The 12,274-nt window shown below is 27.4% G+C and overlaps 1 protein-coding gene across 1 annotated transcript; it reads left to right on the top strand.

The window, feature by feature from the left end:
- The first annotated feature begins 5,264 nt into the window (after positions 1-5,264).
- Positions 5,265-11,052, top strand: LOC135924293 (uncharacterized). The gene is made up of 4 exons (XM_065459348.1): positions 5,265-5,346; positions 8,952-9,836; positions 9,882-10,047; positions 10,302-11,052. The coding sequence occupies exons 1-4, from the start codon at positions 5,265-5,267 to the stop codon at positions 11,050-11,052; spliced, it is 1,884 nt and encodes a 627-aa protein (XP_065315420.1).
- The last annotated feature ends 1,222 nt before the right edge of the window (positions 11,053-12,274 follow it).

The raw sequence follows: 12,274 nt of genomic DNA, 5'->3' as shown, positions 1-12,274 counted from the left end.
GAAGTACCTAAAGTAATGTTTAATTTAAGAAAGCTGTTGATAATACTAATATGCAATACTAGAAAGTTAAAGACACAAACATTTATTTAAATGAGAAAAGAATTCTGTTGTAAATAAATTCATTTTTCTGCAAATCTATTGGATCTCAGATTTATGGGATAACCTTGATGACATTGATATTGGTCACGGGATCTCAATAATAAAGTCTTTTTCTGATATTTTAAATTTAGATGCTGGTTTGTAAGGAAAACTAGGTGAATATCGAGTTAAAGAAACTCTAGAATTTGGGAAGGAGTGAGATATCTCACTTTAATAATTTGATTGATATGGCCCTGTACAACCCAATCATTATCTACAATTGCCCAAATAATTTTATCAACTCAATCTACTTCCTTAATCATAAATGGCCATTTTTGGAAACAAATAAGTTAGGAAATAAAAGGGTAGAAATGTTTGTATCAATTCGGCATAGCTTATATTTAATAATCAGCAATTGTCCTCAAATAAATCAAAAAAACAATCGATTTTTGGATGAAAATAGTTCATCAGAAATTAAAATATCAGATTCAAATGATAATTTGTTGAAAGGATTGATGATAGTAAGAGTGAAAGGTATTTGTATTTTATAAACATTTAATCTATTCTTATTATATTTATTATTTGCATTATAAGTTATCTATTGTTACCTGAATATTTAATAAAATATAATATAAAAATTAAAAATTGTTTGTTACAATTTAAGCAATATCCTTAATTCCCACAAATTTCCGCTAATTCCTGTTTCATAAATTCCTGTTTTTTCTATATTCCAGGGAATTTTTCAACCCTATTCCAGACTTATCCTGAATGAAGATATGAGTAACAATTACAATCAATAGATCTTTTTATTTATTTTAATTTGAAACCCATGAAATATTAAGTAAAACTATCTTAGTCGCCCTCCCCCCTCCTCTACTCCCCCTGAAGGGATAGATTAGTTAGTATTACAATCAGTCTATAAGGACCCATGTGATTATGCTGGAAACCTTTTACCCAGCTCTCCCCCTATCTCCACATTCATTTGATACCCATGTTGAGATATAGAAATCAACCACAAAATTTGATATCATTTATTTGTTATCTTGGCCGTGAAATTACGCGTCACGGCGTGAGTGTAAATAGATGTTAAATTATTAGGCGTGACCGGGCGTAAACATAAATGAAAAAGCTATGAAAAAATATATACCCTTACTTGAAATCCCTTCCTACACGCAAATTACAATTTAAGGACAACTAACTCAACTAGAATCTTTTCTAAGAATTTCAAGACAGTTATTTTGTAAGAACACGATACTTATATTATAATATTTTATTAATATGATTTTTTAATAATCAATTTTTTATAAGAAAGAAAAAAAAGTAATTCCACAATTTTTATCAGAAAAATCATAATAATCTACAATTTTATTCGAACTAAAAACATTTTTTTATATCACGTGTTCTTTAATATTAATTGTAATCCAATCAACCTTATTTATTTTGGTTGATTAGCATTATGCAAAAATTAATATAAATTCATATATAAAACTACGACAATAAATTTCTCGTGAATCACGAAAATTTTATTTTTAAAATTGTTTTTTTTAAAATTTAAATTTGCAACTTTATAATTATAATATATATTTTCTAATTTAATTTAGTTCTTTTTTTAAAAAATGATAATTTTTGAAAACAAAAAATCTTCCGCATTTTATAAACAACATCCGGTTTCATGCCGTTAGTTCTATTTTCTTTTTATGTTTAGGTGTTTTATCGCGAGACTTTTTGCTAAATTTTGCTTAAGCTTTCTACAGAAAAGTATATCTTATTTGTAAAGATCTTCGGTCTGTAAATGCAACAGAAAGTGAAGGGTTTTACGGCCAAGAGTTAATAAATGTTGGTGTTACATATGGACAACAAAATATAAAAGATATACTTGTGAACCGGAAAACTCTCATGAATACTATAGCTCCAAAAATTTACGATGAAATTAAATTTCAGATTAAAAGCATGATCAATAATAATTACTTGTTCCATAACCATTGATTATTGGACGGATGTCTATAAAAATCGAAGTTTTTTAACCATTACAGGGCATATTATCATTAAGGATTTTGAATTGAAAACATTTATTTTGGCCACAAGGGAAATGAAAACAGGCGTCAATATTAAAAGTGTGTCAATTCAATTTTAGAAGAATACACAGAAGTATAAAATTATTTAATTAAATGTATAGTTGTGTGACTGATAACGGAGCAAATCAAATCTTATAAGTGCATTCAAAGATGACGAAACGTTAGCATGTATATGCCATATACTAAATAATATTATTCATTATATTTTTGACAATAATTTAACTGAAATAGACTGAAATATAAATGGTGTAAAAAAAATAGTACGATATTTCAAACAATCTACAGCTAGTAGCAAATTAAGCCATACCCTTAAACAAGATGTAATAACTAGAAGGAACTCTGCATATATCATGATACAGAGTTTCTTAAAATCATATTCTGAAATACAAGTGTACTTGTTTAGCAAGCAAGAATTAGATAGCCACAATTGATATTAACATCCTACGTGAGTTAGATAAATTTTTATCAATATTTAAAGTATGTTCGGATAATCTGAGTGCAGATTTTCGTTCCCAATAAATAAAGTTAATCTATGGAAACAAAAACTAGTAAAATTTTGTTAACCTTCTTGTCAAAAATAAGCTTAACGTTAACTATATGAAAAAATGAGACTAAATTCTAAAATAAGAATAAACACAGAAAGAAAACTACCGAATTAAAGAGCTAAATTCAGAATTATAAAATAAAGGAAACACGGAACTGAAACTTGGATATATATCTTTATTAAGTCAAATATTCATCAAATTCATAAAAGTAAAAATTCAAAAAGTGAAAAAAAATGTTATAAAAATTAAAAGTGATTCTTTCCCAAAAAAATCAAGAATATATATCGATCTCTAATATAAAAAAATGACTGACATTTCTTTAATTATATACAATAGATAAACAAATATATATATATAAATTGATTGACATTATACTATAAAATGTATCATTTATGACATGCCACCCCTTTATGGGCTGTGGCACGCCTATAAACAAACAAATAAACAAAAAAATATATATATTTTTAAAAAAATTTGTCACGGTATATATATTTTGGGACAAAAAAAATGATCGATATATATCGGTGTTGCATGATCAATTAAATTGCTATAACAGATTTGTAAAATATTATAAAGTCCTTCGATTTTATTTGATTAATTTAATAATATCATGATTACCTTAAATATTTCAAAAAAAAAAGCTAATTTCAATGTGAATGATCCATTGTGATAGTGAATATAACTATGGGAAATACCAAACTCGAAAGGGACAACAGATATTTCCTAAAGCATCAAATTTCTGAATTGTCATTAATATTATTTTAAACATCAACATTATTTTGTTTTGTCGGTGATAATAAAATCTTTGTCAAATCATCTGCTTCGTTTTCCGCTTCGATTTTTCTTTGTCTGCGATATCCATTCGTAATAAAGAATGTTCATTGCCTAAATTCATCATTGGTGGTACTGTGGTATTCCTTTGTGGAGTTTTGGGATAACGAAGACGTTATTATTATAAGACGAATGTTTCAAAAAGCCTGTTTATGGCAAGATGTGAAAAGCGGCAACGTAGAGGAATGTAGCCCCACTGAATGACGTGGCCATAGCGTAAAGGGATTGGATCTCTATTTATCTACATTGACGTTATACATCGTAATCGGGTGGTTGAAATTGCTCCTAAAGGTGGAGTGGTGGAGTAAACGATAATTCATGAGCATTGGCTTGATAATCAACTGGACACGAAGGAGAAACAAACTTTAAAAAAAAACTTTACTTAAAATTTTAACCAAAATTTTTATGAATAGAGATCTAGTGGGTATTTGTATGAAAAAATATTATTATAATATTTTTTTAAAAAAAACTATAATTTTTTTCATAAAAAAACTTATTATAATATATGTATACTATTTGCGGCGCATACATTATAACAAAAACAAAACCTATTTCTCCCATGTGCTTCAATTTTCTCAATCTTATTATCAACTCCCTTGGGGTGAGCGTCAAGTGAAACCAATACATAACAGTATTTGTAAAACTACTCTAACTCACTCACGCGAATCCCCCAAAGTTAATATTATTCATTACTACTTTTCAAAATAAGTAAGGAAAAAAATTTGTAACCATAGGACTGGGAGAAACAAATATTTAATACAACAACCATCTTCTTACCAAATGTTTAAGTCGACCAACATTAATAACACAAGCTATTTGAATACCCCTCAAAAAAAAAATTCATTCAATAAAAGATAAAAAAAAAACTTTCTATTCATTCAAGAAAAGATAAAAACATCTTTTCATTAGATTAAAAAAAACTTTCTATTCATTCAAAAAAAGATAAAAACATCTTTTCATTACATTAAAAAAAAAACTTTCTATTCATTCAAGAAAAGATAAAAACAAAACTTGTCTATTCAATCAAGAAAAAGATAAAAACATCTACTCACTAAATTAACAAAAATCTTTTATTCATTTAACAAAGCAGACAAATAACATTCCTTAACGAACCAAACCGAAGAAACCTTTCCAATATCATTACATGTTGACAAATTTTTTATTAAACCCTTCTAAATTGAACAACTATGATTTTAAACAAACTGACCCCAAACTTGTGTATTTTGACCTATTACAAATATGACCACTTATTCGGAACTCTGATCGACATGAACCAAACCAAAAATATCGAGACGCTTCTTGTTTATCCCAATCTTACATGATCGTGATGACGAATCACAGTCACCCCTGTTATTAACAAAATTTAACTTAATTTCGAACCCCAGTTCAATATGACCCGACCCCTTCTATTTCATCGATATTTTTTCGAGCGTTATTAGCAATATTTTGGTCTTTCGTCTTAATTAGGACCGAACCATTATGTAGGGCAAAAATATTCCAATAATTACTGAAAGGACCTAACTGAACAATCCAATCCCACCCCATGATGGTTTCCACATCTTTCTTTACTACCCATAAATCTAGGAAAAATGTGGTATCATGGAGAATTACGCCCAATTTAGTTTTTCCCAAAACTATTATCTCAGACCCATCAAATTGTCTGACACACATAGATTTTTTTTCGAGCTTACCCCCAGATCAATACTCATACTTATAATAATTTCTTCTAGACATTATGGAAATGCTAGTCCCTGTGTCGAACAACATGTCGATGTTCCTCGAATCAACTCTTACCGTAACTCTCGGACAAGGACAAGGTTCGACTAATCTCCCAGTCATTAAAATATCATATGTTTTAATTGACTGATCAATATTAATCTCATTTGAAACATCAGTTTCATGAGAATTCCCATTTGAACATAAATTCAACTCGGAATTTAGTGGTTCATTAACAATATTCCTTTTTTTTCTTGCAATATAACTGAGATATTTTTCCCATCTGAAAGTATTAATATTCCTTTCATCGGAATATTTAACAATACTCCTAGGATATTTCTCCCATTTAAAATCATTAGAATCCTTATTATTTTTATTTTTATCATCAGAATAAAAAAACTTTCGGTTAAAACCACTGCTTTTACGAGAATCAGATCTCATTTCAGCATGATTATTTACTTTATTATTATTTCTCCCTCCCGATCTCTTATTTACTATATGATTACACCTGCAATCATATAGTCAATTTTTGATACAGTTTTGGCTACATGTCCCGGTCTGTTACATTTAAAACATAAACGGGATTTGCCATAATTCGATCGTAGAACCTCAAATTTGTTCGTGTTGGTACCAGAAATTTTTCTAACATTAGAATTTTCGAATGTCAGTTTCCTTAACGGAAAACCTTCACGAAAATTTTGTTCTTTGACCACACAGGTCTCTACCTTGTGGCCCCTATGCCCACAGCGGGTACATTTCAAATCCTCTAAGTCTTTCTTATGACCAGAAAAACCATTTTTTCGAACAGAGATATTTTTTCCATTTGACCCTGTCGGACCACATATTTGGCCTTTATTACTACTACTATTAGATAACCAACTTATTTATATCTTGATACATAATCTTAATCACTTCTTTTAGTTCTTTCAATTCCTGGAGGATAATTACAGATCTCTCCCCACTACATTCCAAAGTTTCTACCATTACTGGTCTGCCGTTCTTGATTTCATTTAAAACCATATTTAAATTACTTTCCAAGACCGAAATCTTTTTCCAACAATCTGCCGACACCGAAGTGTCTATTTTCCAATTACCATATACTTTGGTCGCAACCAGAATACATTTTCCAAACAAAAATTTTATTATAATATATATAACATACAGTATGACCAACAATAACATTGTCACTAATGCATTCTTTACATCAAATCTATCAACCATTTGATGCAAATTTTTATAAATAATACTCGGACACTCCGAAACTTAATCAAATACGCTAGGCTCACTATCAAAATTAAATATAAAGCCCATCTCATTATATGAAAAATTTATATTACTTTAAAACGGCCTTGTTAAATTTCTAAAAATTTAAACAAAAATGTGATTGCGTTGTGTTCTGAGTAGAGATACAAAATATAAAATAAAATATTTTTTACCTTAAAATACCGAATAACCCTGGAATCTAAACTATCCTGGTAGTCGCGGTCAACAACTGTCAAAAATAAGCTTAACGTTAACTATATGAAAAAATGAGACTAAATTCTAAAATAAGAATAAACACAGAAAGAAAACTACCGAATTAAAGAGCTAAATTCAGAATTATAAAATAAAGGAAACACGGAACTGAAACTTGGATATATATCTTTACTAAGTCAAATATTCATCAAATTCATAAAATTAAAAAGTAAAAATTCAAAAAGTGAAAAAAAATGTTATAAAAATTAAAAGTGATTCTTTCCCAAAAAAATCAACAATATATATTGATCTCTAATATAAAAAAATGACTGACATTTCTTTAATTATATACAATAGATAAACAAATATATATTCGGCAATGTGAGGTAGTGGTAGGCAATGTAAATGTGAGATTTCGGCAATGTATACATTGCCTGGTTATTTTAGGCAATGTGTATTTTACAAATTTATAAATTTATTATTTATTTAAGATTAATTTATTATTTATTTAATATTAATTTATTATTTATTTAATATTAATTTATTTTTTGATATAATATTTTAATTTGTATAAATGGCCACCAATATTTTGAAAAATTATATAATAAATTTTTACAATACTAAGGCACTATGATGATTAAATTTTCGGATCTCTGCATTATTCTATCTCATATCAATAATATCGTCAAGGTCTCGTATATCAATCTTTGTTAAATTTATTTTAACTCTACTTTGAAAGTTGATTACTTTCTGAAATTAACAGTGTTCGATTCATATCTTCATATATTATTGCTAACGAAAAGTTTGACATAGACTTATAACTTAGTTACACCGTTTAGTCCTGTATTCACAATCAGCTTTTTATAAGTCCTTGATCATATTCATACCATGCTGAAATAATGTCCTTGGATCTTTCTCTCCCAAACTAGCAATAATCAAGCTTTTAGCTCTTTATTCACAATCAGCTGTTTACAAGATTATAATCTAGTAAATTTTTGGATCCTTCCTATAGCTATATATGAAATCTAAACAATTATATTAACAACATGAATCATTCATTTATTATCATACCTACATATTTTTAAAATAACCAATTACTGTCTAACCCATCATTGCCTAGATGTGCAGGATCAAAATTACAAACAATACCTCTCATAGTTTTCTTGCACATTACACATACCCTCAAACTTATAACAAGCAATTTTGTAACATCATTTTAAATATTCATAATCCTATATACATAAATTTATCTATTTTACAATTTGATTCTTAAATTCCGACCTGAAATATTAACACAACAATCAACATATCTCAACCAAAATTCCTTCCTACCTTGTTAAATGACATGGTATTTTAATATTTTAATCCTACCCAATATCTGACAATCCCTTTGACCTTAAACATAATAACCTAACCCTTACACGCCACCTTATATATTGCTCCACAACAATCATTAGTACAATAACATTATTGTGACTTGCTCAACAATATTGCTGCACAACAATCACAGTACAAGAACATTAATGTGGCTTGCTCAACTTACCACCAAGATTTCTTTGATTCAACCAATAATATTCCTGCACAACAATCTTTAACCTCAAATTTTAATACATATTTTTCCAAAAATATAGATTTTAAGTTAGTTTGTATTATATATTTATTTTTTTTTTTTTAAATATAAATTTTTATTTAAACATTACTCAATTATTCTTAATACAACAAAATTTAAATTTTTAATTTTAATTTAACTTTTATTTATATATATATTTTTTTTTTGAAAAATCACTCATTCATACATACCCCCTACCCTCTTCTCCTTTTTTTTATTCTTCTAAAATGGGTATGTCAAGCATTTGTAATGCCTGCCATAGAAATATAACCTTGACCCAAGCTATTTGTTTTTATAAACATGGGCCCAGGTCTAAACCATGTATAAACTCTGGTAAACCCCCTTCAAATGAAATTTTATACAACAAAATTGAAACAACCCCCATTGTAATCCAAAATTCTTATCCTGATTTTTATGATAATTTTTTAAAGTGGGAAAAGCCACCAACCTTAATCCACCTACCCCTTAAATCAAGGTGTTTAATTTCTAATTTTTTAACAACACTTATTATGGAAGTTAATTCAAATTTAAATTCCCTTAAAGCTTGGGAGAATCTTTTAACCTTTCCTTTTAAAGTCTTAATTAAACCTACAGATAAAAATAAAAAAACTATTTTACATGAATGTATAAAATATAAAATAGACCATTTTTATGATTTAGAAATGGAAAATTATGTTCCTGATGTAAGGGCAACATCTAATTTTTCCCATAAATGTAAGATTATATCAAAAAAAATAGACCAAGGGGACGTATGTGGAGCTCTTAAATTAGCCTCATCTAATGATAAATTGGCTCCATTTGATGAACATACTTTTACTTTACTAAAAGAATTGCACCCTCAGGCTTTTCCTGAAGATCTTCCCATCCCTATAAAATCTAATTTAATCGAAATAGGTAAAGAAGAACTTATTAAAACAATTTTATCTTTTAATAAAAACTCTACAGGGGGAATTGACGGTTTTCGCCCCTCTTATTTCCAATTTTTAATTAACCCTAAAAATCCTCATAAAGATACATTTGTAAATTCATTGGTAATACTTAGTGAAAATATATTGAACAATGATTTACCCAGTCAAATTCACCAAATCCTTTTTGGCGCAAGATTAATTGCTTTTACTAAGCCTGATGGTGGAGTTCGGCCAATCGCAATAGGGTCTTTTTTTAGGAGACTATTAGCTAAGATAATCGTTGAGCGCTTCAAACCTGATGCTTCAAAAATGTTCCAAACATATCAACTAGGCTTTGGTACTAAAGGGGGATGCGAAATAGCCGCTCACTCTCTTCGCATATATATCGAAGATCCTCCTCCAGACGCCGTAGTCTGTAAGCTTGATTTTAAAAATGCTTTTAATTCTTTATCCAGAAAAACATTTTTAAACATTTTTTATGAAAAATTCCCATTTTATGCAAGATTTATTGAACAGTCTTATGGCTGTAGAACCCCTCTCAAATTCGGGGAATATACAATTCCTTCTGACGAGGGTATTCAACAAGGAGACCCTTTGGGCCCTCTCATCTTTAGTTTAGGTATACATAACCTAGTTCATTGTCTAAAATCCTCTTTTAATTTAGATTTAAACATATGGTATCTAGATGATGGTACCATTTGCGGACCTTCTAAAAATATTCTTGCAGCGATAGATTATATAGAGAAAAATTCTCTAAACATAGGCCTTACTCTAAATAAAGCTAAATCGGAAATATGCTTTTTAAATTCAAATACTCTCAAAGTCCAAGGGTTTAAAATCATCAAAAAAAGTGAAATTAATCTTCTAGGTTCACCTTTAAGCAGTTTTTCCAACTGTGAGGTGTTCGTGGAAAAATTTTTCGAAGGCTTATCAGGACTCGAAACTATTTTAAACGAAATTCCTTCACACCAGAGCTTTTTTCTTTTAAAAAAATATTTATTTTTACCAAAGATAGTACATATTTTTAGATCTTCTTCCTTTTTTTAAATAATGAAATTATTAATCGTGTTCATGAATTTTTTAGAAGTTTATTAGAAAATATTTTAAATATTAAATTGGAAGATTTTAATTGGGGCTTCTCACAATTACCCTCGAAAATGGGTGGTTTAGATTTATATCCTTTAAACCTTCTATCTCTTTCCTCATTTTTGGCATCGCGTTTGATGAATAACGCCATGATATCTTCTTTTATCTCTCCTAAAGATAACCTTTTAAACTCAGCCTTGACAGCCTGGACATCTTTAGCTCCACCTGAAGCTGTCTTACCCACGATCTTAACACACCAATCTCTTTTCGAACCTTTAATTAAAAAATTTTTTAAAATAATCTCATCAAACCCCCCTTTGGAGTATATTCAACTATTACAGAATGCTGACTGTACTAGTGGCTATGAATGGTTGGAAGCATTACCAAGTCGTAACCTAGGTAACCTCTTATCAGATGAACAATTAAGAGTTGCCATAGGCCATCGACTTGGATGTAACATTGTTCAACCACATACATGCATCAAATGTAAAACATTAGTTGACTCCAAAGGGAGACATGGTCTAAATTGTATATATAGTCAAGGCAGGCATGCAAGGCATGCAGCAATTAATTTAGCTATTAGCCGTTCTCTTACCAGGGCCCGAATACCAAACATCCTGGAGCCTACAAATTTATCGTTAGATGATGGCTTAAGACCAGATGGTTTAACTTCCGTGCCTTGGTCTTTAGGGAAATCCTTAATTTGGGACTTCACATGCGTATCTTCTTTCCCAAAAAATTTATTCTAATCCGGTTGATATAGCCGAGAAAAAAAAAACAATGAAATATTCCAAATTCACAAATTATATTTTTACACCGATTGTCATCTCTTCCCTTGGACATATGCCAAGTGGAACTTTAAAGTTTTTAAAAAATATAGGAAGATAAGAGCCCTTACATCAGAACCTAAAGAATCTTATTTCTTAAAACAAAACCTCCAAATCATAATTTTAAAATATAACTACACATGTTTTTTGGGAACTTGTAGTCCCACCTCGGTTTTTATATAATATTTTATTTATTTTATTTTATTTTATATTATTTTAATTTAGTATTTTAACGCTATGTATTATTTTACACAAATTATATAATGTTATTTTGATAAAATTTATAAATATATAAATAAATAAGTGTAATTTAAAAAAAAAAAAAAAAATTTGTTATATTATCTTTTTAAATATATTTTTTGATTGATATTTTTTTTTAATATATTATAATATATTATAATTTGTTATATATTTTTTTACATTATTTTTTTGATAGATATTTTATTTTAATATAATTATTTTTTTATATATTTTTTTTGATTGATATTTTTTTTTTAATATAATTTTTTTTATATATTTTTTTTAATATAATTACTCTTTTAAATATTTATTTTTGACGTAGATTTTTTTTGATAGATAATTTTTTTTTGTTTTTTGGTTTATATTATTTTTTAAATAAAACTTTAGAGGTAATATATAATATATTTTTTTTGATATTTTTTTTTAAGTATATTGAAATAATATATTATAATTTGTTATATTATTTTTTACATATTTTTTTTGATAGCTAATTGTTTTTTGGTTTATATTATTTTTTAAATAAAACTTTAGAGGTAATATATTTTAATTTGTTATATTATTTTATTTTTTTTTGATTGATATTTTTTTTAAAATAATTTTTAGATAATATATTTTAATTTGTTATATTATTTTTTTATATATTTTTTATTTTTGATTGATATTTTTATTATAATGGTTTTTTATGTATTTATTTTTCACGTAAATTTTATCTTGATATATTTTTTGATAGCTAAATTTTTTTTAATTTTTTGTGTTATATTATTTTTTTAAATATATTTTTTGTTTGATATTTTTTTTAAGATAATTTTTAGAAAATATATTTTAATTTGTTATATTATTTTTATATATATTTTTTGACTGAAATTTTTTATTATAATGGTTTTTTATGTATTTATTTTTCACG

Source organism: Gordionus sp. m RMFG-2023, chromosome 2 (genome assembly GCF_954871325.1).
Source record: "Gordionus sp. m RMFG-2023 chromosome 2, tfGorSpeb1-WG-v2, whole genome shotgun sequence".
Taxonomy (NCBI): domain Eukaryota; kingdom Metazoa; phylum Nematomorpha; class Gordioida; order Chordodea; family Parachordodidae; genus Gordionus; species Gordionus sp. m RMFG-2023.
This window is presented reverse-complemented; position numbering and strand designations above follow the sequence as displayed.

Coding starts and splice junctions, on each gene's coding strand:
- LOC135924293 (XM_065459348.1), top strand. CDS start 5,265: ATGGAAATGCTAGTCCCTGTGTCGAACAACATGTCGATGTTCCTCGAA. Junction 5,347..8,951: donor AACTCTCGGACAAGGACAAG/GTTCGACTAATC, acceptor AATATAAAATAG/ACCATTTTTATGATTTAGAA. Junction 10,048..10,301: donor AATACTCTCAAAGTCCAAGG/GTTTAAAATCAT, acceptor TGAATTTTTTAG/AAGTTTATTAGAAAATATTT.